We start from the raw sequence: 22,751 nt of genomic DNA, 5'->3' as shown, positions 1-22,751 counted from the left end.
TGATTTCTCCATGCTCAAGAGGCTGGCCCGAGACCAGCTCATCTATCTGCTAGAGCAGGTCAGTGCCCGCCACTCCTGGGGCCTTTTCTGCATCAACAGTTTAGCACTCAGTGGACGCGTAGTTTTTCCTTGGCGGAGTCCCCTTGATCTTCTTCCAGGCCCTTGGTCTTGCCCTTGGAGCTTCTGTGGCAGGTCCAAAATGAAGCATTTAGGGAGGAAAACCAGAGGGCAGTAAGAGCTGCTTGGGACCTGGCAGAGAGTTAATGAAGTCACTTCTTTTTGGTACAGGCAAGGGAGGCACCACTCGTGCCCCGCATCACTGGGGATGGAACGATGGTTAAGACATCATTGTTCTTAAGGATCTGCTCCAGTAGGAGCCTATGAAACACAGCCTACCACACACGGAGTATCGTGTGGTAAATGGGTGATACCTAGGGTGCCGGGAGCATTCAGAATAAGCAGTCATTTCTAGTTGGAGTGATCTAAGAATTTTAAGGAGCTGGACTGTGAAGAATAAGCATATTTTTCCTTGGAGATGGGGGAGCGTGTTCAGGCAGATGGACTGGTTGGTAGAAGCAAAGTTGAGGAACCAGGGAAGGAGAAGGCACATACAGGGAAGAGAGCAGTGAGAAGTTGCGCAGTAGGCATTAGGCAGCCAGTGAAGATTTTCTTTCCCCACTTAAGGGGTGAAGCAATACTTGAAGATGATTCTAGGGGTGCCTGGGTGGCTCAGTCAGTTTAGCAGCTGCCTTTGGCTCAGGTCATGATCCTGGGGTCCTGGGGTTGAGTCCTGTATCAGGCTACCTGTTCAGTGGGGAGCCTGCTTCTCCCTCTCCCTCTGCCCCTCCCCCCAGCTTGTACTCTCTCTCTCAAATAAATAAATAAGATCTTAAAAAAAATGAAGATGATTCTAATAGCCATGTGTGGAGTGGGGTGAATGGGGAGCAAGAATGTTAGGAGACCATAGATCAGGTGAAGTTAGTGACAGTGGGAACGAAGGGAAAGGATGGATTTTTAAGTCACGGTGAAAGAAGACTCAAAGATTTACTGATTGTAAAGGTTGAGGGAGAAGCAAAGCTGAGTTTGAGATTTTTTATCTTGTGTTAATAGGAAAGCAATGCTGTAGTTGTAATACGTTATATGTATATTTACTTATTTAAGTGTCCACGTTCCCTACTAGATTAGAAGGCCCTTGAGGACAGGGAGCACGTCTGTTTTATGCAGCACTGTGTACCTAGGGAGTAGCTAGCTTAGAGTCAAGCACGTAGCATGTGTTTAATAAATATTTTTTAAATGAACATNCAATGAGTGAAGCTTTGTATTTCCTATGCATCTCACAGGGAGATGATGTTACGATGGATTAGTGAGTTCAGGTATTGTCAGCCGATCTATCCCTAATAATGGCTTTTTTTTTTTAAACAAGGTGAATCTAGATCATTACCAACACCCCTGAAAATTCCCTAGTTTCTCTTCCCAGTCAATTCTTACCCCAAAGTCAATCACTTTCTGAAAATTTTTTTCACCATTGATTGGTTTTTCCTGTTCTAGAACTGTACATAAATGACATCATATAGATGCCACTCTGTATCTGGGTTCTTTCATTTATTCCGTTATTTTTATTATATGAATACGCCAGAGTTTATCCATTTTCCCATGAAGGATACTGAGTCAAAACTCCTGTATCCAAAGGTCATAACTGGCGGGACTTAGCTTCCACTGGATGTTTAACGGGTTCCCCTTCTTCCCCCCGTGTGTCCCATCTCTTCTCTTGCCTCCTGTAGCTGGGAAGCCAGAGAACTCCCAGTTGGCAGCTAAATTTGTGGAGTAGATTTGACTGACAGCCAAGATCCCCAGGGATCAGTGCCCTCCGGACCCCGAGTGGGTTTCGCCCATTTTACGAAGTTCTGAAAAATCTAGCTAAAGTGCCCAACCCTCGCTTGAGCAAGCTAGGAGAATTGGGTGTACCCTTAAAGATTAGTTGAAGGTGGAATCCTCATGATGGGTAACACTCTCCGCTGCTCCGGTATGAGATTGGAAGGCGACCCGTTGCCTCCCGTTTTGGAATGTCCCTTCCAGGGCGCCGTCCCCGTCCCGGTAGGCTAAGCGGTGGTCGAGCGCACGGGACTTCCGGGAGGTCTAGGAAGTAGCTTCTCTCTCTGGCAGGAGGCGGGGTTTTCTTCGCACGCCGCGAAATCTGTGGGTGTAGACAGGGATCCTGGCTACTGGCAGAGTGAACCAGGGAGGGGCGGGTCGGTCCTGCGGCTGCTGATCCGGACGCGGGTCCTCCGAGACTGTGGCTGTCTGATCGAAGGGTGGCCATTCATTCGAGCGCAGGAGCGAGGGCCCCTTCGGGGGCTCTTTCGAACCGTGCCCAGGCCTTCAGGAGCGCCGCCCTGCGCTTACCCTGGGCTGCTGCCGACCTTCTCTGAGTGGAGGGCGTCGTCCTTCTTCCACCCCGCTGCTCCGGTGCCCGGTGCCATGGCTTTCCCCCATCGGCCGGACGCCCCAGAGCTGCCTGATTTCTCCATGCTCAAGAGGCTGGCCCGAGACCAGCTCATCTATCTGCTAGAGCAGGTCAGTGCCCGCCACTCCTGGGGCCTTTTCTGCATCAACAGTTTAGCACTCAGTGGACGCGTAGTTTTTCCTTGGCGGAGTCCCCTTGATCTTCTTCCAGGCCCTTGGTCTTGCCCTTGGAGCTTCTGTGGCAGGTCCAAAATGAAGCATTTAGGGAGGAAAACCAGAGGGCAGTAAGAGCTGCTTGGGACCTGGCAGAGAGTTAATGAAGTCACTTCTTTTTGGTACAGGCAAGGGAGGCACCACTCGTGCCCCGCATCACTGGGGATGGAACGATGGTTAAGACATCATTGTCCTTAAGGATCTGCTCCAGTAGGAGCCTATGAAACACAGCCTACCACACACGGAGTATCGTGTGGTAAATGGGTGATACCTAGGGTGCCGGGAGCATTCAGAATAAGCAGTCATTTCTAGTTGGAGTGATCTAAGAATTTTAAGGAGCTGGACTGTGAAGAATAAGCATATTTTTCCTTGGAGATGGGGGAGCGTGTTCAGGCAGATGGACTGGTTGGTAGAAGCAAAGTTGAGGAACCAGGGAAGGAGAAGGCACATACAGGGAAGAGAGCAGTGAGAAGTTGCGCAGTAGGCATTAGGCAGCCAGTGAAGATTTTCTTTCCCCACTTAAGGGGTGAAGCAATACTTGAAGATGATTCTAGGGGTGCCTGGGTGGCTCAGTCAGTTTAGCAGCTGCCTTTGGCTCAGGTCATGATCCTGGGGTCCTGGGGTTGAGTCCTGTATCAGGCTACCTGTTCAGTGGGGAGCCTGCTTCTCCCTCTCCCTCTGCCCCTCCCCCCAGCTTGTACTCTCTCTCTCAAATAAATAAATAAGATCTTAAAAAAAATGAAGATGATTCTAATAGCCATGTGTGGAGTGGGGTGAATGGGGAGCAAGAATGTTAGGAGACCATAGATCAGGTGAAGTTAGTGACAGTGGGAACGAAGGGAAAGGATGGATTTTTAAGTCACGGTGAAAGAAGACTCAAAGATTTACTGATTGTAAAGGTTGAGGGAGAAGCAAAGCTGAGTTTGAGATTTTTTATCTTGTGTTAATAGGAAAGCAATGCTGTAGTTGTAATGCGTTATATGTATATTTACTTATTTAAGTGTCCACGTTCCCTACTAGATTAGAAGGCCCTTGAAGACAGGGAGCATGTCTGTTTTATGCAGCACTGTGTACCTAGGGAGTAGCTAGCTTAGAGTCAAGCACGTAGCATGTGTTTAATAAATATTTTTTAAATGAACATTGAATTAAATGAAAAAAAAGAATAAGAGGAAGGGGCTGATTAGTTTGGGTTTGGAAAGGGTGAAGATGCTAGTAGGAAATACTGCTTGTAACATCCAGCAGATAGAATCATAGAGCTGCAGCTGGTTGAAGATGGGGACTTGGAAGAACCTCAGAGAACCTCAGGGGGTCTGGGACCAAATTTTGTATCTCTTTTATATGCCCCATAGTGGTAGTACAGTGATTGGCACACAAAAGATGCTCAAACGTGTGAGGAATTGAAAAAAGATGCTAGTTAAAGCCGCTTACAGGTGAGAAGCACATGAAAGAGAGTAAATGAGACCAAGGACAGGCACCTGTTCGTGGAGGTCGGGAGGAGTGGCCACAAGCGTGACTCACCATGGCCGATGCAGGTTTCTGTGCAATAATTTGCTCTTCAAACTGACTTCTGACTTAATTCTTGTTGACGGGCACTGCTGTTCAGGCTCGAGCCCTCAGAATCGTCTTTGACTCCCCCTCCCATATTTAACTGAACCAGTCGCTAAGTCCCAAGGATATTTCCTCACACCCAACTTTAGAGATTATACAGTAACACACATTATAGAGAAGGTAGAAGATAAGAGAAAGTATAAAGAGAAAAAATCACATCTGACTAAAAGATACAAGCGCTGGTGACACTGTTAATTTCTTTCAGTTATTTGAAAACTTCTCTTACACTTTCCATGTACCCTTACCGTATTTTTGTTCACAGCACCACCAGCTTCAATCAGGCCCTCATTCATGGCTACATGCTTGGGCTGCCTGCTTTACACATAAGTGGGCTCCCTGCCTCAGTTTCTCACGCCTCCAATCCATTGTACCCACAGTGCCCAGTGATCTAACTAAAACTTCCAGCTGAGTGGATGCTTCAAGGCGCAAAAGCTTTCTGTTTTCCCTTGTTCATAGAGGATTGACGCCAAACTCCCTAACCTGACATCGGGGTCCTACATGCTCCAGTTCCAGTCAGCTGTTTCAATCCTGTCTCCCACCGATCCGCTACATCAAGATTTCCCAACCTCAGTGCCACTGACATCTGGGGCAGGTTAATTCTTTGCTGTCTTTGCGGGACTGTCCCGTGTGTCGCTGGATATTTAGCGACATCTCTAACCTCTACCCAGTAGATGGCAGTCAAACCCCTTGCCCCAAGTCAGATAGCCAAAAATGTCTCCAGACACTGCCCGATGTCCTCATGCCTGCTTGAGAACCACTGCCTTACACTTATCTTATACATCAGCCAAACCAAATTGCTTGTTCTGTCCTTACCATTCAGCCTGTTCTTGTGCCGCGGCCTTTGCTGAATTGCCATCTTCTTTTTTTTTTTTTTTAAAGATTTTTTATTTATTTATTTATCTGACAGAGATAGAGACAGTCAGCGAGAGAAGGAACACAAACAGGGGGAGTGGGAGAGGAAGAAGCAGGCTCATAGCAGAGGAGCCTGATGTGGGGCTCGATCCCATAACGCTGGGATCACGCCCTGAGCCGAAGGCAGACGCTTAACCGCTGTGCCACCCAGGCGCCCCTGAATTGCCATCTTCTGTCACTGCTAGCACCCTACCCATTTGTCGAGGCCTAGTTGAGAGCAAACTTCTGATGACTTCCCTCTCTCTGCCACTCAGTGTGACCCCTCCTTCCCCTGGACACGTGAGACAGCAGGAATCCGATGGCAGGGATTTGGGTGGGAGAGTGGGTGGGTGGGTTTGGACTGTTCTGGGCTAAGTTTTCTGCATTGAACGTGGGTTTTTTTTGTAATTAGAAGAAAAGCGCTACTTAAAAAGAGATGGCAGTTGAGGGGCTGCTGGATGTGAAGTGGGGCCTTGTTTGTTTTGGCTTTGTTCAGCAGGTGATAGGGGTGATTGGGGGGCAGATTGGAGGACAGAGCAATGATGCAGAACAAGGTCATGGGCGAGTGTTGAGTGGTTGAGTGATGAGGACTTAACCTTCGAGAAGGTGAAATAGCTCTCCACTGGTATAGAAACTGAGAAGACAAACTAGGCGAATAAAGAAACGTCCACTGTGGATACAGGTAATAGATGAGGTGCTGGGGTGATGGTATGTTGCCTAGCACACTTATAGCTCAGTCTGTGCTTTTATTAAGTGGATGGCTGGACAGGCTCTCAGCCGAGGGAGCGTGTGTGGTCTATGAGTGACTCAATATACTGTGTCCTTCAGCTTCCAGGGAAAAAGGACTTGTTCATTGAGGCAGATCTCATGAGCCCTTTGGATCGGATCGCCAATGTCTCCATCCTGAAGGTACCTGCCCCTTTTCCCAGTGGACTCGGCCCCTCTTTCCTCGTGAAGCAGTTTTTCTTTAATCAACAATACGGATTACTAACGAGTGACTGCTGTTTTAGGGAAAATGCAGGGAAGCTGAATTGGGTGGATAAAGGGGGATTGATGCTGTGGTTTGGATTGGTTTTTAATTGTTTGGTTTTGGTTTTTTTTCTGTTGACGGTTTGAGGAAAGTTCAGCAGGATGGTTGTCAGGGAGGCAGTTTGATTCCCAGGAGTAGCACGAAGAGGAGCCCTTACAGAAGTCCTCTTTGTGTCCTGCTGTGGGTTTCCAAGCACTTACGTGCATTGTCTTGTTGGGTTCTCTCTGTAGCAACATGAAGTCGACAAGCTGTACAAGGTGGAGAATAAGCCAGCCCTCAGCTCCAATGAACAGTGAGTGTCCGGGGGAGTCTGTCTGGGCTCCAGGCTGGAGGACGTCCCCGTACCTCTGCCTCCCGTCTGTCCTTGGCTGGGGTCTGGTGCCATGTTTATGAGGTGGTTCACCTCCCTGCATTTTTGCAAGTTCACGCCTGGGTTATGCTGTGTCCTCTTAACTGGTCTCCCTTCCGCACTTTCTCCCTCCCCTGTCCTCTCCTGTCTCTAATCCAGTCTGCCATCTCTAGCCAGATTGGTTCACCTTTCAAAAGTATTTTCATTATGCTCTTCTCAGGAACCTTCAAGGCCTCTTTTACTCGCTGACTAAAGTCCGGATGGCTCATCACAGATTCCAAAGCTGCCTCCAGCGAGGCTCACCCTGCCTTCTAGCCTGCTCTGTCGTGTGTCCCCTCAAGCCTCTGCTTGACACACAATTTCTTTTTCTTTCTTTCTTTCTTTTTTTTTAAGTTTTATTTATTTAAGTAATCTCTACACCCAGCGTGGAGCTCGAACTTGTGACCCCAAGATCAAGAGACACATGATCCACTGACCGAGCCTGCCAGGCGCCCTGGCTCGCACTTTCTCACGCCGCCCAACTATGTGCACATTGCCTTTGCCCCCTGGCCGCTCCAGTCATTCTGCCTGCCGTTCTCTCCTGCCCTCGCTGCTCCTGCAAAAAATGCCTGGCCTTCCGAGCCCAGCGCCACCTCCTCCATGAAGCTCAGTGTCACCATTCCAGTCCAGGGTGCTTTCCTCCTCTGGACTTCCATGGTGTTTAGTGTGTGTCCTGGTCACTTGGCACATAGTCATGGAGAGCCTATGTGACAGAGCCTGGCCTCCGTTTTTATTTTTTATGTTTTTCTATCTTAAGTAATGTTCATGCTCCGTTAGAGGAAAAAAAATCTTCTAGATACATGGAGAGTACCTCCATGAACCCCCGTTTGAAAAACACCATTTTATATACTTTCTTGTATTATTTTTAACAGTTGATTATCAACATACCCCATATGTGTGTATCTGACTTTGCCCAATAGATTGTAAATTATGGGAGAGCAGGAGCTCCTGGGGCCACCGTGGGCCGCATACCGGTGGTGTCGAAGGGAGTCCTCTGTGCGCGGGATGTGGTCCACCGAGAGCGCGGGCATAGCTTTGGCTAGGATGAGAACGATAGGCCTGGCGAGGAGGGCAAATGACGGAAGAGCTGACATTTCTGTTTCTTCTAAGCTGCTGTCACCAACTGCATGATTTTTTTTCACTGAGGTTTTTTTTGTTGTTGTTGTTTTTTTACTTTCTCTCCCGCAGGTTGTGCTTCTTGGTCCGACCCCGCATCAAGAACATGCGATACGTTGCCAGTGAGTATGCTGTGGCGCCACATGTCGTCCTAAGACCTGTGCCAAGATGAAGGGCCTAGGCCATAGGAGCTTTTAATGAGAAGAGATGGTTTGAATGGGCCCTACCACTCGGAGAGGATGTCTGCATCCTTGCTTCCAGTCTAACAGATGGCCCATGGCTTTCTGGGTTGCTTTCCTTCCTTCTGTAGGTCTTGTCAATGCTGACAAATTGGCTGGCCGAACTCGAAAATACAAAGTGATCTTCAGCCCTCAGAAGGTGAGATTGAGTCCTGGTGGGAGTAGGAGAAGGTAGATCGGGACAGAAGGCTGGAAAGGGACTGGGGCCTATAGCTGTGTCTCCCCTCAAGCCAGTTATGTGTGACTGAACAGAATACCTGTCACGGTCTTGTCATTAACGTGGCCCTGATTGTTTAGCAGAGGCTCCGTCGTCGAACTGTGCCAGTTACAGATGGTGGAGTGTGATAGGCGTTCTCTCTGTAGACTTCTGAAGCAGAGCCTGCTGGGTACCCCTTCTAACTGACGTTTCTGTGGAGTGATGTGCACTGCGTCATGTGATTTTGTCAACCTTTATCCCTTCCACAATAAATGATAAATCATTACTTCTCCACGCTCATCCAAGGCATGTGGCTGGCTGCCCCTGGGTTGCTAGAACCATACCGAGGTACTTTGCAAAAGCCCTTTCTTACACGAGAAGGGAGCTTGGAGACCATTGCACTGACCCCAGCTTTGAGCCTCTGGGGGAAGCGAAGCCCACAGTCACACAGTGAGTTAGCATCGCCAGGCTAGGTCTCTTGCGTCTGTTTTTGCTCAAGAGTTGTAGCGTTTGGTGATCCTGGCATCTCCGTTCCCTGATTCCATCAAGCTCCGCTCTCACCCCCACGTCAGCAGGCTGCACTGTGTCTTCGCACACGGCCTGCCCCGGGCCTGTGAGGCTGTACCAAGGGGCGCACGCCGCATGGAGAGCAGATAGAAATTAGAGTTGAAAGGACAGGGATTTATTCTTTTTCAGTCTTTCCCAAAAAGTTGCAGAGAAAGTAGAAACAGTAGCTCAGTGTGAGACACTGAAGCCTAACTGGGTGTGACTCCTTGCTTTAGCCCCTGTTACCCGTGTGGTCTGGGACAGGTTACGGAACTGCTCTGCGGCTCAGTTTTCTCACCTATAAAATGGGGTTGATAGTAGTACTTACCTTTTTTTTTTTTTTAAACATAACAGGGCTGAACATTTTATTTTATTTTTTATTTTAATTCCCGTAGAGTTAACAGTGTTCTGTTAGTTTCAGGTGTGGGATATAGGGGTTCAACAGTTCTGTACAACACTCACTGCTCATCCCGATAAGTGCAGTCTTGATCCCCTTCACCCATTCCTCCCATCCCCCCGCTCACCTCCCCTCTGGTGACCATCAGTTTGTTCTCTCTAGTTAAGAGTCTGATTTTTGGTTTCCCTCTTTTTTTCTTCATGTTTGTTTTGTTTCTTAAATTCTACATATGAGTAAAATCCTATGGTATTTGTCTTTCTCCAGCTTATTTCTCTTAGCGTAATACTCTGTAGCTCCATCCATGTTGTTGCAAATGGCAAGTACTTACCTCTTTTAATTTAAACGACTTTTAGTTTTTGTTAGGAAATCTAGTGAAATTATAGGCTTATATTGTTTTCTCATCGCATGGAAGGAATAAGAAGAAAGACCTAATGATCTTCCTTTGAAGATCATTTGAAGATTCATAGCCCAATCTTATGGCTATTTTTCCTGTTGAGAAATACAAGTCTGTCAAGTATAACATCATTACCAGGGCAAGAAATTATTAAGACAACCAGGCAGACTTACACGTTACTTTTTTTTTTTTTTTTTTTAAAGATTTTATTTATTTATTTGACAGAGATAGAGACAGCCAGAGAGAGGGAACACAAGCAGGGGGAGTGGGAGAGGAAGAAGCAGGCTCATAGTGGAGGAGCCTGATGTGGGGCCCGATCCCACAACACCGGGATCATGCCCTGAGCCGAAGGCAGACGCTTAACCGCTGTGCCACCCAGGTGCCCCTACACGTTACTTTTAAATGTTTTTTTTTTTTTCAAAGATTTTATTTATTTATTCGACAGAGATAGAGACAGCCAGCGAGAGAGGGAGCACAAGCAGGGGGAGTGGGAGAGGAAGAAGCAGGCTCATAGCGGAGGAGCCTGATGTGGGGCTCGATCCCGTAACACCGGGATCACGCCCTGAGCCGAAGGCAGATGCTTAACCGCTGTGCCACCCAGGCGCCCCACTTTTAAATGTTATTAAAGGAGCTGTGGCAATAAATTTTAGTTTTTGGAGTCTTATAAAGGCCCTTTTTTCAAATTATACTTCCAAGGAGAGATCTGTTTAAACAGGGAATAGAACAAGTTGGTCAACAGTTTCAAATAATCCTACAAGCCTCCCTCTTACACAGAAAAACAAAATTGATATTTCGATGAATTTTTTTCTGTCTCACATCCTATCTAATTAGATTTTTTTTTAAAGATTTTATTTATTTATTCGACAGAGATAGAGACAGCCAGCGAGAGAGGGAACACAAGCAGGGGGAGTGGGAGAGGAAGAAACAGGCTCATAGCGGAGGAGCCTGATGTGGGGCTCGATCCCGTAACACCGGGATCACGCCCTGAGCCGAAGGCAGATGCTTAACCGCTGTGCCACCCAGGCGCCCCACTTTTAAATGTTATTAAAGGAGCTGTGGCAATAAATTTTAGTTTTTGGAGTCTTATAAAGGCCCTTTTTTCAAATTATACTTCCAAGGAGAGATCTGTTTAAACAGGGAATAGAACAAGTTGGTCAACAGTTTCAAATAATCCTACAAGCCTCCCTCTTACACCAGAAAAACAAAATTGATATTTCGATGAATTTTTTTCTGTCTCACATCCTATCTAATTAGATTTTTTTTTAAAGATTTTATTTATTTATTCGACAGAGATAGAGACAGCCAGCGAGAGAGGGAACACAAGCAGGGGGAGTGGGAGAGGAAGAAACAGGCTCATAGCGGAGGAGCCTGATGTGGGGCTCGATCCCGTAACGCCGGGATCACGCCCTGAGCCGAAGGCAGATGCTTAACCGCTGTGCCACCCAGGCGCCCCCTAATTAGATTTTTTGACCTAATTTTATATCGCAGGACAGTCTCCCTCAGTAGCTGTAGGGAAGAGGGAATCTCTCTCTTTCTGAGACTCCTTTTGTTAATTATGAAGATGGGCAGTTTTCGATCTGGGCTCTGGAAGTCCATTAGTTAGCACTAAAAGTGGGCCTGCTGTTATCAGTTTCACTGACAGAACGGAGTGAGGGACACGGGCCCTGGCTGGCTTGGTCTGTAGAGCACATGACTCTTGATCTCAGGGTTGTGAGTTTGAGCCCCACATTGGGCATAGAGCCTACTTAAAAAAAAAAAGAAAGAAAAGAAAGAAAGAAATGGTGAGGGATGAATTGGATTCTTCTGTGTTGAGTAAAATAAGGAGCACGTAGGATTAATCTTCCGCATCTCGTGGAGTCACCACGAGGACCACGAGAGGTGATCCCGATAAAACACTAACAGCAGTGCCTCGCACGTGTGAAATGTGTAATGCGCATCAGCTCTTGCCATCACCGTCATTATCAAATGGGAATGCTCCTCCCTCCTTCCTCATTGCCTCCAAGTATGTCGCCTTCTTCCCACTTGTCTCAAAGGAGGAAGTGACCCTGGCCTCTTCCCCTTCCCGATCCGCCAGTTCACTCGTGGTCCTGGCCCCATGCCCACGTTCCTCCTCTACCGTCTTGCTTTGTTGGGTGGATTCTTTCTCTTTTGTCTTCAACCATGTCTATCCCTTCTTTTTTTTTTTTTTTTTTTAAGATTTTATTTATTTATTTGAGAGAGAGTGCACTAGCAGAGGGGAAGGGTAGCGGGAGAAGCAGACTCCATGCTGAGCATGGAGTGTGATGTGGGACTCTGTCCCAGGACCCCAAGATCATGACCTGAGCTGAAGGCAGATGCTTAACCAACTGAGCCACCCAGGCGCCCTATGTCTGTCCCTTCTAAGTAACTCTCCCTGCTTCATGTCTTCTCCCTGCCAGAGGCTCTTCCTTCTGTTGTGTGGAGACTTGTGTCAAGAGTTCTTGCTGCCATGGCTCCTGCGTCCTCACCCCCGCCTTTAAATCGAGTCCCCCTAGGGCTCTGTTGTCAAACCCAGTGATGCCTGCTTGCTGCTCGTCCTGCTTAATGTCCCTGGCATTTGACGCTGTGGCCCATTCTTCCTGAGACTGACCTTTCCTGCCTTTAGAGGAGCTGTGTCCCCCTTTTCCCGCCTCCGTGTTATCTTTCCGTCTTCTCTGCCAGGAGCTGCCCTGTGCACCCGTTTAATTGTTGTGTTCCCTAGAATCCTTTCCTTAGCGCTTGTGTCCCTCTGTGTTCTTTTCTCTTGGACAAACCACCCACTTTAAATACCCTGTGCCGTGGACCCCCAAGCTGGATCTCCAGACCTCTCTCAGTGACTCTAGGGGTCTCCTGGACGTGTCCTACCCTGGCCTCCCTCCACAGCACTGCTCCTGCCCTGCCACCCGCCTCACCCCCTGGTTTCTGAGGTGCACTCTTGCCTTCCCTCCCATGTCTGTCTGCTACATGCACCTTTCGGTGATTCTGAAATACCTTCTCCTTTGTGGAGCTTTCCAGTCTCGCAGGGAGAAAAGAGCAATGGACTTAATACATAAATAAAGTGGATAAAGGGAAACAAAGCCCTGGGCTAGATGGTCCCAGTGGTCCTTCCTGTTGTCCCTAAGAGTCCACACTCTCTCGTCGTCGTCACTGGGTTCAGTAGGTATTGTCCTCAGCAGTTACTGTGGAGGAACGCCAGAGAGATGGAAAGAACAGAGTAGAAGCTGGTCACCAACCACTCCCTCTTGTCTTTCAGTTTCATGCGTGTGAGATGGTGCTGGAAGAAGAGGGAGTCTTTGGAGGTGAGAGGTGGCGGCTGTGAGTGGAGATGGGGAGAACATGCGGGAAGAAGGGAGGAAATATCGCTGGGCCCCTCATCTCTGCCTGTTGGCCTGGGGGCAGGGGAGGTTCCTGACTACGTGGAGCAGGACAGGGCCCTGAAGGGAAGGCTGAAGGGGGTCCCGGGTGCTGCCATTCCTCCCTTTCGGAGACTCCCACAAGGAAAATATGTGCCTTCCCTCCCTCCATTCTGCGTTCAGCACTGACCTGGGCACCATGCCCCCTGCTGGAGATCCCGCCCTGGTGCCAAAATCCCCAGTGGTGGTGGCCTTCTGCTGTCCGCCCCTTCCTGGCCCCTCAGCCTCACTGTGTGCAGCTCCCTCCTTTCTCCTGACTCTATCCTCCAGCTGCGGGCACTTCCTACTTGCTTTTCCTGTGGTCTAGAATATTCTCCACCTCAGCTTTTTTTTTTTCATACCCAAATCTCACTCAAATTCTAAGTGTAAATGTCGCTTCTTTAAGGAAGTCTTTCCTATACTCCTGTACTTTTCCTGTGCCCCGCATAGTTGCGGTTCGATCCCTGAAACATTCGTGCTTCCGGATTACTGTTGTTCTTTGGAGCACAACTGTAATGAGATGTGTCTGGTGTGTATCTCTCTCACTAGATTGGGACTCTCTCGCCGACAAGGGGGAGCATGTCCGTTCCACTCCTGCACCCCCAGTACTGGGCCTAGTGCCTGCACAGATGTGGCTTTCTGTCAGTATTTGTCGATCAGCGAATGAGTGTTTCCTCGGCACTTCCGGTCGGCACTCGAATGAGAACATGTCCCTCTCGCATTGTAGGACAGGCCGTGGTGTGCACGTCTCCTTTTGTTATCTGACCATGAACGCCTTTAAGACACAGACTGTCTCCTCTTTGAGTGTCCATGCTTAGTGCAGGGCTGGGCATGTGGCAGGCGCTCAGATATTTCTGCGTCACCATGGCGGACCTTCTCTCTCAATGTGGAGCCCTGTGCCTTCTGCCGGGAGGCTGATGCTCTCTGTACCCGCAGATGTGAGCTGTGACGAATGGGCCTTTTCTTTGCTGCCTCTTGATGTGGATCTGTTGAGCATGGAGCTCCCAGAATTTTTCAGGGACTACTTCCTGGTAAGTGCAGGGTCCTTGGGTCTTGGCATCAACAGGTGGGGACACACATGGGGTCCAGTGGGCTGGAAACATGGGCATAACCTTCCTGTAATTCCTATAATTTATCATGAGGGCGAGTGTTTTGCAGAGTGAATGGTTGATGTCCACAGGACTTCCTTTGGGGCCAGTCACAATGAGAGCCTTCAGGCAGTCCCCACACCCGGCCTTCCTGCTCCCGGGCTGCGAGGGCTAGCCCCTTTCCAGATGGGTCTGTTGGGCTGAGCCATATCTCTGTGGCCCGTATGGTTCCTGCAGGAAGGAGACCAGCGCTGGATCAACACTGTGGCGCAGGCCTTGCACCTTCTCAGCACTCTCTACGGGCCCTTCCCCAGCTGCTACGGGATTGGCAGGTGCAGCAAGGTGGGCACTGGCAGTGCTGCGGTCCCGATGGCCCCGTCGTACCCATTCTCTGCCTACCGTGGCGTGCCCAGGGGCATCTGTGATCAGAGCTATATTCTTTAGCTTGCTTTTATTGTTCTAGAAGAGGTCCTCAGAGAGGAGGACTTGTGTGACTGACAGAGAGGCAAGAGCCGGGACCTCCAGATAGCACTCCTAAGTCTTTTCCGGGGGCGGAGATAGTCCTTCATCGGCAGGGGGAAGGCTGGGAGGGGTGGGCACAGATGGGAGTGCAGTGGGTAGTGGTGTTAATAATTAGCTCCCCTCCTGGGGTCAAGGAGAGGTGTCACATGGAAAGGAGTTGGCTTCAGTAGGTGTGGGCTGCAGCAGGGACCTAGACACGAGACTGAGAATGTCTTGGTCCCTGGCAGATGTCCTACGAATTGTGGAGGAAAATGGGGGAGGAGGAGGATGGCGAAACCAAGGGCCGAAGGCCGGAGATTGGACACATCTTCCTCCTGGACAGAGGTAAATGATGCTCAGCGCTCCTGTCGTCTCCGGACCCTCGAAGACATGGGGATCCGGCCAACGTGGTGGCCCAGTTAGGATCCTCAGGTCGGGGCTGTGAATGGCCACGCTGATCGGGAGCACGGCGCTTGGGCCCCGTGGAGGCCCGGGAGCTGATGCCGAGCGAACTGGGGAGCCGCGTAGGTCAGGGAGGACCCTCACAGCCAGGGCTCTCGGTTTCAGATGTGGACTTCGTGACGGCCCTTTGCTCCCAGGTGGTTTACGAGGGCCTGGTGGACGACACCTTCCGCATCAAGTGTGGTAAGTGGCATCTTGGCGAGGCGGAGGGGGTCCTCAGCTCCCGGGGCCTCTCGCAGCGGGCAGGGTTTGTGGGAGAGCCTCAGACTCTGAACAAACTGCTGGCTTCCGGATAGTTTGGGGGACTTTGAATGCAGTTCAGGAAAGGGGAGGAGAGGGAAGGCCTCCCTGGAGGTCCTCACAGCTGCTCCCTCTGCTCTCAAAGGGAGTGTCGACTTTGGCCCAGAAGTCACATCCTCTGACAGGAGCTTAAAGGTTCTACTCAATGCTGAGGACAAGGTGAGGGTACGGGTGCTGGCTGTGGATTACCCTGGGGCCACTGTTGGCCCGAGGCCGTGGGCCCGGCTCTGGGAGGGGAGGCTGAGCCTGTGGGAGAGGGATCCCCCCAGGAGTGAGCGTACCCTGGAACCCAGTAGCTGGTGCTTGACATGCACTTGTGATACAGCTCAGCTGCCTCTGTGCTTTTGCTAGAACAGCCGGGCACTCCTCTTGTGCTCCCATTACGCTACTGAGGGAGGAGGGACTGGTTAGGGTTCTCTCTGGTAAGCTGTTGCTGTCTTGTTCCCCTTGCAGGTGTTTAATGAGATTCGTAATGAGCACTTCTCCAACGTCTTCGGCTTTTTGAGCCAGAAGGCCCGGAACTTGCAAGCTCAGTATGACGTGAGGCTCCAAGCCCGGGCTCCTCAGGGTTGTTTCCCCAGTGGCTTCCCAAGGCTGCTGCCCTTTGGCTTCCTTCTGATAGGATGACAGCCCCCTGTCTTTCCTCCTGGAATTGGGGGGAAGCTGAGGGAGGGTGGTGGCCGTGCATGTCTGACGGCAGGAGAGGCTGACCTTATGGGGACTTCCCCCAGCGCCGGAGAGGCATGGACATCAAGCAGATGAAGAACTTCGTGTCCCAGGAGCTCAAGGGACTGAAACAGGAGCACCGCCTGCTGAGCGTCCGTAGGTTTCAGCCTGAGTGGAGGGCGAGGGGCTGCTGCAGAGATCTGCCCTGGGGTGGAACGCTGTTTACCCAGCAAGTCGTGGTCTCGTTTCGTCTGAAGTGGGAAGAAGCACTTCTGCATTTTGCCTAAAGAACTTCTTATTCTTGGGGCGCTTGGCGGGCTCCGTCGGTGAAGCATCTGCCTTCAGCTCAGGTCATGATCTCAGGGTCCTGGGATCGAGTCCCCGTGGGGCTCCCTGCTCGTGGGGCGTCCGCTTCTCCCTCTGCCCCTCCCGCAACTCATGGTCTCCCTCTCTCTCTCTCTCTGTTTCTCAAATAAGTGAATAAAATCTTCAAAAAAGTTTTTATTCTTCTGGACAATAAAGGCATATCCTACTGGAACCAGGAATATGGCAGCTTGCTTTCTGTCCTGTCTGCAGATATCGGGGCCTGTGAATCCATCATGAAGAAGAAGACCAAGCAGGACTTCCAGGAGCTCATCAAGACTGAGCATGGTAGCCGTGGGGGCCGTGCCCGCCTCCTTCCCGTGCTTCTGCTTTGCTTGCTCCCAGCACCGCCCCACCCAGCGGAGATGCTCTCGGGCTCCTTCCAGCTGACGCTGGCTGGGTGGGATGCTAGTTCCTGCAGAAGTCTGGGGATCCCTTAACCTCCCCCCAAGCATGGAGAGAGATGGGGAGATGCTGTTGGCAGCAGCTGAGCTGCTCCCCCCTTAACGGGCCCCCCTCTGCTTCCTCACAGCGCTGCTGGAGGGCTTTAGCATCCGGGAGAGCACCAGCTACATCGAAGAGCACATAGACCGGCAGGTGAGCGGGTGGCCGGGCTTGCCGGGAGCCGTGTGTCGCGGTGGGCTTGGCCTCCACAGGAGGAAGAGGAGACAAGACCACGTGTCCCAGAACTTGAATCCTCTAGGACTTTCTTCTCGTGCAGGTGTCGCCTATAGAAAGCCTTCGCCTCATGTGCCTTCTGTCCATCACGGAGAATGGTGAGCCCCTGGAACCAGAGACGCCAGACTGAAAAACTGCACCTTAGGGATAGAAGGATTCATTTTGAATGACAGACATAATATCCTAATAGACGTAACGTTTCCCAGTAATTGCATGGATTCTTTCCCCTGGAAGATAAAGCGATCTTTGTTTGGAGTGAGACATCCCGAGGGCCTGGGGTCATTTAGTGTCCCAACCCTGAGCAGGACCACATCCAACCCCACCCCCCCCGCCCCAGACAAGCGCTGTCACATCTTAGGACTGCAGAGGCCCAGCGCAGAGTGGCATTTCTCTCTCTCTTCCATCTGGCTGCCCACCTTCCATGAGCTTTCATAATAAAGAGACGGTCCAGGAAAAGGGGACAGCCATATGATTTTGTAAACATTTCCAAAAGCTCAGATTCTGCAGCTTCCTGTGGCACAACTTTCAACCTGTTTATGCAAACTTTTCACCTGTTTGTTTTGTTTTGTGTTAATTGGAAGTAGAGTTGACACGCGATGGAACATGAGTTTCGGGTGTACAGCACAGGGATGGGGCACGTGTGGAGCTGTGCTGGGCTCCCCGCGAGTGCGGCTAGTACAGGACCATTGGCGGTACTCCCTGTGCTGTGCTGTTCGTCCCTGTGACTTGACGCCCATTCTTCATACCTCACTGGAGGAAAGCACCTCAGACTTCACTCTCTGACCTCATCTGAACACTTGTCCTATTCCTCGATAGCTTGTAAAGCAGTTTGCGGTAACGCTGGCCCCAAGCCAGGAAGGAACGTGCCCAAGTCCCTTCGCCTCCCTCCTGCCCTGTCCCTCCGCCATCCCCACCAATAAACAAGCTTAAATTTAAGAGTCAGTTTAGAATCAACTGGCTGGATGCAAGGTTAACATTTACTGAATCCTTCCTCCTGATAAGGGTGGTTTGGGGAGCAAGAGGGTAGGTGGGTGGGTTAGTATGGCTGTTGATTTCAGGACACCTCAGCTGGTGTTTGCGTGAACCTCTCTTGTCTTCCTGACCCTCAGGTTTGATTCCCAAGGAATACCGATCTCTGAAAACACAGTATCTGCAGGTAAGGCCGGGAGAGTGCACTCCGGAGGGAACTGGGTGGAGAGAGGTCATTGGACACTTCTGAAGGAGGCAGAAATGGCCCCTTTCCTGTCTGCATCCCCATCTTGTTCCCGATCTGGCCTCCCTCTTAGAGCGTCTTGGGACAGTCAACCTCTCAGCATGCAGAGACCCTCCCACTGCCCTTGTCTCCCCCACTCCCTCCTCTCTTGGCGGGTGGCCAGTGCTGGGGGAGCCGGAGCCATAGAGCTGTCGGACCAGGGGGTGAGTTCTCACCCCTGGGGCTCTTCCTTGCTTTTGCATCTTGTGAGGGGTTGATATGGCTTTCCTTTCAGGTCTTTCTCTAGTCTTACCACATCAGTGAAGCCCTCCCCAGCACCCTCACATCAATGGCCTTCTCTGTTCTCTCATAGTTTCGTGCTTTTCTCTTTGTCCTCCTTTGTTTGGTGTTTGGTTATTTCTTTAGGGCACAGAATGCATAGCCCTTCTGTCCCTCACCTCCGTATCACCTGACAGAGGTAGACCTTGGTGTGGTGGATGCTCGGTAAGTGGCTGAATTGCATTTTCTTCAGAGCTATGGCCCCGAGCACCTGCTAACCTTCTCCAATCTGCGGCGAGCGGGGCTCCTCACGGAGCAGGCCCCGGGGGACACCCTTACAGCTGTGGAGAGTAAAGTGAGCAAGCTGGTGACGGACAAGGCTGCAGGTGAGCAGGGAGCACTTCCTTGGCCGGAGTCCCCTCTCCTTGCAGCAGCCAGAGTGCCGTGGGAGCGAGGGAGCGAGCTGGGGAAGGAGGATGTGATTCTTCCCGCTTCCTGGCATTACTGCTGCTTCTGCTACCAGGAGCACGTTCCCTTTACTGAACACTTACCATGTGCTGAGACCTGTAGATACCAGTTTCTCACTTAATCCTCTCAAATGTAAGCTTATCACCTCCACTTTCTAGAGAAGGAAACAGGTTGAGTGAGGTTAAGTGACTTGTTCAAGGTCCCTCGGTGAGTAAGTCAGATTTGAACCCAGGTCGGCTGACTCCGAGCCCCACGCACATCACCAGTGAGCTCGGGTCACTCTGTAGCTTGTGCTGAGCAGGTGGCTGGTACCCTATAGGAAGACTGTGGTGGGGTGAAGGGTGGAGAGTGTCTTGATCAGTTCCAGGGAATTTTAGGTGAATGGCTTTGAGGAGGGCCTTGAGATGTGAGAGGTCCTGTTACTTGCAAGGTCCTGCTATTTGTCATTTCCTGAGTGGTGTCACCTGGGGCAGGGTCACGAATCCGTCGCTCTTCGATGAAATCCAGCACAGATTTCCTTCCCAGGAAAGATTACTGATGCCTTCAGTTCTCTGGCCAAGAGGAGCAATTTCCGTGCCATCAGCAAGAAGCTGAATTTGGTACGTAGATTTGGGATGGGTGGGGAAGCCATGAATCCAGGCCTTTTTGGAGTACTTTGAATCCCCAACATCACTTTGTTGTTTTGTTTTTATAAAGAGCCTTTCGTTTGGTAGCATCATAGCATAAGCTTAATTTAATGATGAGACGAGACACAAAGATTCATTCACTTAATAAACCGATAACAAGCACCCACCAGTGCCAGAGGATGGGCCGAGTGCCACATCAGTGACAGACATGTCCCCTGTCACCAGGGGATCGGCAGTGGGGCATCTTTCTTTCCAGCTCTTTGTAGGGAGCCTGGGGAGCTCGTTCAGGAGAATTGGTGGGTACTGAACAAAAGCTTTAGGGCTTTTGCCAGTTTTCCCTTTAGCTGAAATAAGGCCTATTTGTTGGGATGTGCTTTTCTCTGACCGTGTAAAAAGCTGGAGAGAGGAGTTGTCACGTGCCTCACATAGGCCCCGTTGCCCTTTAGATCCCACGTGTGGATGGCGAGTACGATCTGAAAGTACCACGGGACATGGCCTACGTCTTCAGTGGTGCTTATGTGCCCCTGAGCTGCCGACTCATTGAGCAGGTGAGAATAAGCGAGCCGCTCCCATCTGTGTTTCACTCTCTGCTTTCCCTTGGTCCCTGGCCTGTCCCGACCTTCCACCGCCCCAGTAACTAACAAGAGATGTGACAGTCTGGCCGCTGCGACCTTCCCTTCCTCAGCCAGATAGAGTCTCAGACTCGAACCCTCTGCTCGTGCCTCCCAGGTGCTGGAGCGGCGGAGCTGGCAGGGTCTGGACGAGGTGGTGCGTCTGCTCAACTGTGGCGAGTTGGCCTTCACAGGTGCTCAGCGCCGGCCCTGTGGCCAGGGTGGGAGGGGACGGCTGGGACAGGACAGGGGGCTGGGGGCGCCCCCAGCGCTGGCGCGCCAGGGAAGAGCTGAGTTGGGCCGATCTGCGCAGACATGACCAAGGAAGACAAGGCTTCCAGCGAGTCCTTGCGCCTCATCCTGGTGGTGTTCCTGGGTGGTTGCACGTTCTCGGAGATCTCAGCCCTCCGGTTCCTGGGCAGGGAGAAAGGTAAGAGAGACCAGGAAGGGGGATCCGGGGGACAGAGGGTGGTGCTCAGAAGGCTTCTCGACGGGTCCCTGGGCACCACTTGCTGTGGTCTAGCTGCGGGCTCAGGAGCGGGGAGCCCAGTTCCACCCAGCGCGGCATGTCATTGTCATGCCCAAGAGCGTGGCACTGTTAGCTCCTGTGCTGGTCCAGCCAGGGTTGTGGAACTGGAGGGCTGAACCGGGCTGGGGCAGGGGGTGCCTGATCTGCTCTTAGTCACGTATTTTTGACTCCATAGGGTACAGGTTCATTTTTCTGACAACGGCAGTCACAAACAGTGCTCGCCTCATGGAAGCCATGAGTGAGGTGAAAGCCTGACGTTCTCCCTGCTGGGTTGACATCTTCCCTGGACACATTTCCCAACGGGATGCAGGAATTTGGTCCCAGCTGCTAACCAAGTGTCCACCAACTACCCTACTAAGAGCTGGGGAGCACGAACGTACTCGGGAGTTAGAGAAGTTATCTGAGGAGAGCGCTTACTTTCGGCCCCCAGCATACGTCTCCCTGTTTTGTGTATGAAGTACAGCTTGTGCTGAAAAGATGCCAGGAGGAAGAGGTATCTCTTGCTCAATCCTGTTTGAGTATCATTATAAATAAAGCCTCTACTCTCCAATGTCATGCTTCGTTCTCGACACACACTTCCGTCTTCGTAGCGAAGTCCAGGGTGCTTCATGGGTTCTGTGGTCTGGACTCTGCGGTAGCTCTGGGCCTGGTCTGCTTCTCTCCTGACACTTGCCTTGCCCCAGAGTTTCCTCAGCCGCAAACGACGGGGATGGATTAGATAGGCGATCAGTAAGCACCCTTCCAATTCTAAAATTCTGCGGTTCATCGTACTTTACTTTTTTTTTTTTTTAAAGATTTTATTTATTTACATGACAGAGAAAGAGACAGCCAGCGAGAGAGGAAACACAAGCAGGGGGAGTGGGAAAGGAAGAAGCAGGCTCCCAGCGGAGGAGCCTGATGTAGGGCTCGATCCCAGAACGCTGGGATCACGCCCTGAGCCGAAGGCAGACGCTTAACGACTGAGCCACCCAGGCGCCCCCGTACTTTTTTAAGGAAACCTTTGCCCAGCATGGGGCTCAGACTCATGCCCCTGAGGTCAAGGGTCGTGCGCACTACCTGCTCAGTGGGGGGTCTCCTCCTTCTCCCTCTGACCCTCCCCCTGCTCGTGCTTTCCCTCTCTGTCTCTCTCATAAATAAATAAATATATGCGGCAGTCAGATGACGATTCTGTGACCAAGGGAATTGACTGTGGCAGCACACTGCACTTACGTTCTAGAACAGTGCTGTCCAATCCTGTAACAGGGTCCTAATTTAAACACACATCACACAGTGTTTTACATGCTGGGTGTATGCTCTGGGTGCATATCTTCCAGTGGTTCTATGACTTCGTTGGCTTCAGAACTACAGTGCAAAGGACATGATAGCAAAATTGTCTTATCTCTGGGGACTTATGATGCTGGCCTTGGGGACATGCCTGAAGATCACAACTTTTTGAAGCTTTCTGAATAACTTCCAAGTTAATCAACAAAATGCAAATAAATTTAAAAAGTGGTGTCTGCGGCTCACTCCGTCAGCTGTGGGAATGTTTGGCGTGCTGCTGACAAGTTAAAGGATGTTGAAAGCTCCAATTAAATCCTGAGAGCGAGAGAAACATGGTCCTGCAGGTGAAGCAAACAAGCATCCTTTACTTTTTCTTCATGGAAAAGGCAAATGAAAAGCAGTCGCAGAAGTCATAGATGGCCAATACACTCCGTGAAAATGTGCGATTTCAGCTATAATCCAGCAAGTGCAAATCAAACAAGGGAATAACTTTCTGCCTGTGAAACCAGCAGAGATTTAAAAGGACAGTAATACTCAGAGCTGTTGAGGGTGCAAGGCTTCCTTAGTGGAAGGACAAATTCAATCCTTCTGGAAAGAACGTTCAGTAGCCACTCTTCTAGGAATCAAATGTAAGAAAATAATGCAAGATGCGGATTTATGTATGAAGATATGTATTTGTTGTTTTTTTTTTAAAGATTTTATTTATTCATTCAACAGAGATAGAGACAGCCAGTGAGAGAGAGAACACAAACAGGGGGAGTGGGAGAGGAAGAAGCAGGCATAGCGGAAGAGCCTGATGTGGGGCTCGATCCCATAACGCCGGGATCACGCCCTGAGCCAAAGGCAGACGCTTAACCG

General features: G+C 50.6%; 1 protein-coding gene across 2 annotated transcripts; it reads left to right on the top strand.

Moving 5' to 3' along the window:
• Positions 1-2,135: 2,135 nt before the first annotated feature.
• VPS33B (VPS33B late endosome and lysosome associated) lies at positions 2,136-21,188 on the top strand. Of its 2 annotated transcripts, XM_002919781.4 has the most exons (23): positions 2,141-2,574; positions 6,004-6,084; positions 6,436-6,497; positions 7,782-7,831; positions 8,020-8,087; positions 12,732-12,777; positions 13,807-13,901; positions 14,196-14,300; positions 14,708-14,804; positions 15,027-15,104; positions 15,307-15,380; positions 15,675-15,761; positions 15,953-16,043; positions 16,464-16,538; positions 16,783-16,847; positions 16,972-17,026; positions 18,038-18,084; positions 18,653-18,785; positions 19,393-19,466; positions 19,940-20,041; positions 20,223-20,298; positions 20,418-20,534; positions 20,809-21,188. In XM_002919781.4, the coding sequence occupies exons 1-23, from the start codon at positions 2,479-2,481 to the stop codon at positions 20,886-20,888; spliced, it is 1,854 nt and encodes a 617-aa protein (XP_002919827.1). In that variant the 5' UTR covers positions 2,141-2,478; the 3' UTR covers positions 20,889-21,188. The 2 variants fall into 2 exon arrangements, 1 of the variants encoding a protein (XP_002919827.1); XR_004627675.1 differs by lacking the exons at positions 20,418-20,534; positions 20,809-21,188 and having other exon boundaries at positions 2,136-2,574; positions 19,298-19,466; positions 20,223-20,262.
• Positions 21,189-22,751: the final 1,563 nt, after the last annotated feature.

The sequence above is a fragment of the Ailuropoda melanoleuca genome, chromosome 9 (genome assembly GCF_002007445.2).
Source record: "Ailuropoda melanoleuca isolate Jingjing chromosome 9, ASM200744v2, whole genome shotgun sequence".
Taxonomy (NCBI): Eukaryota; Metazoa; Chordata; class Mammalia; order Carnivora; family Ursidae; genus Ailuropoda; species Ailuropoda melanoleuca.
The sequence above is the reverse complement of the archived record's forward strand: the minus strand, read 5'-3'. Positions and strand labels throughout refer to the sequence as shown.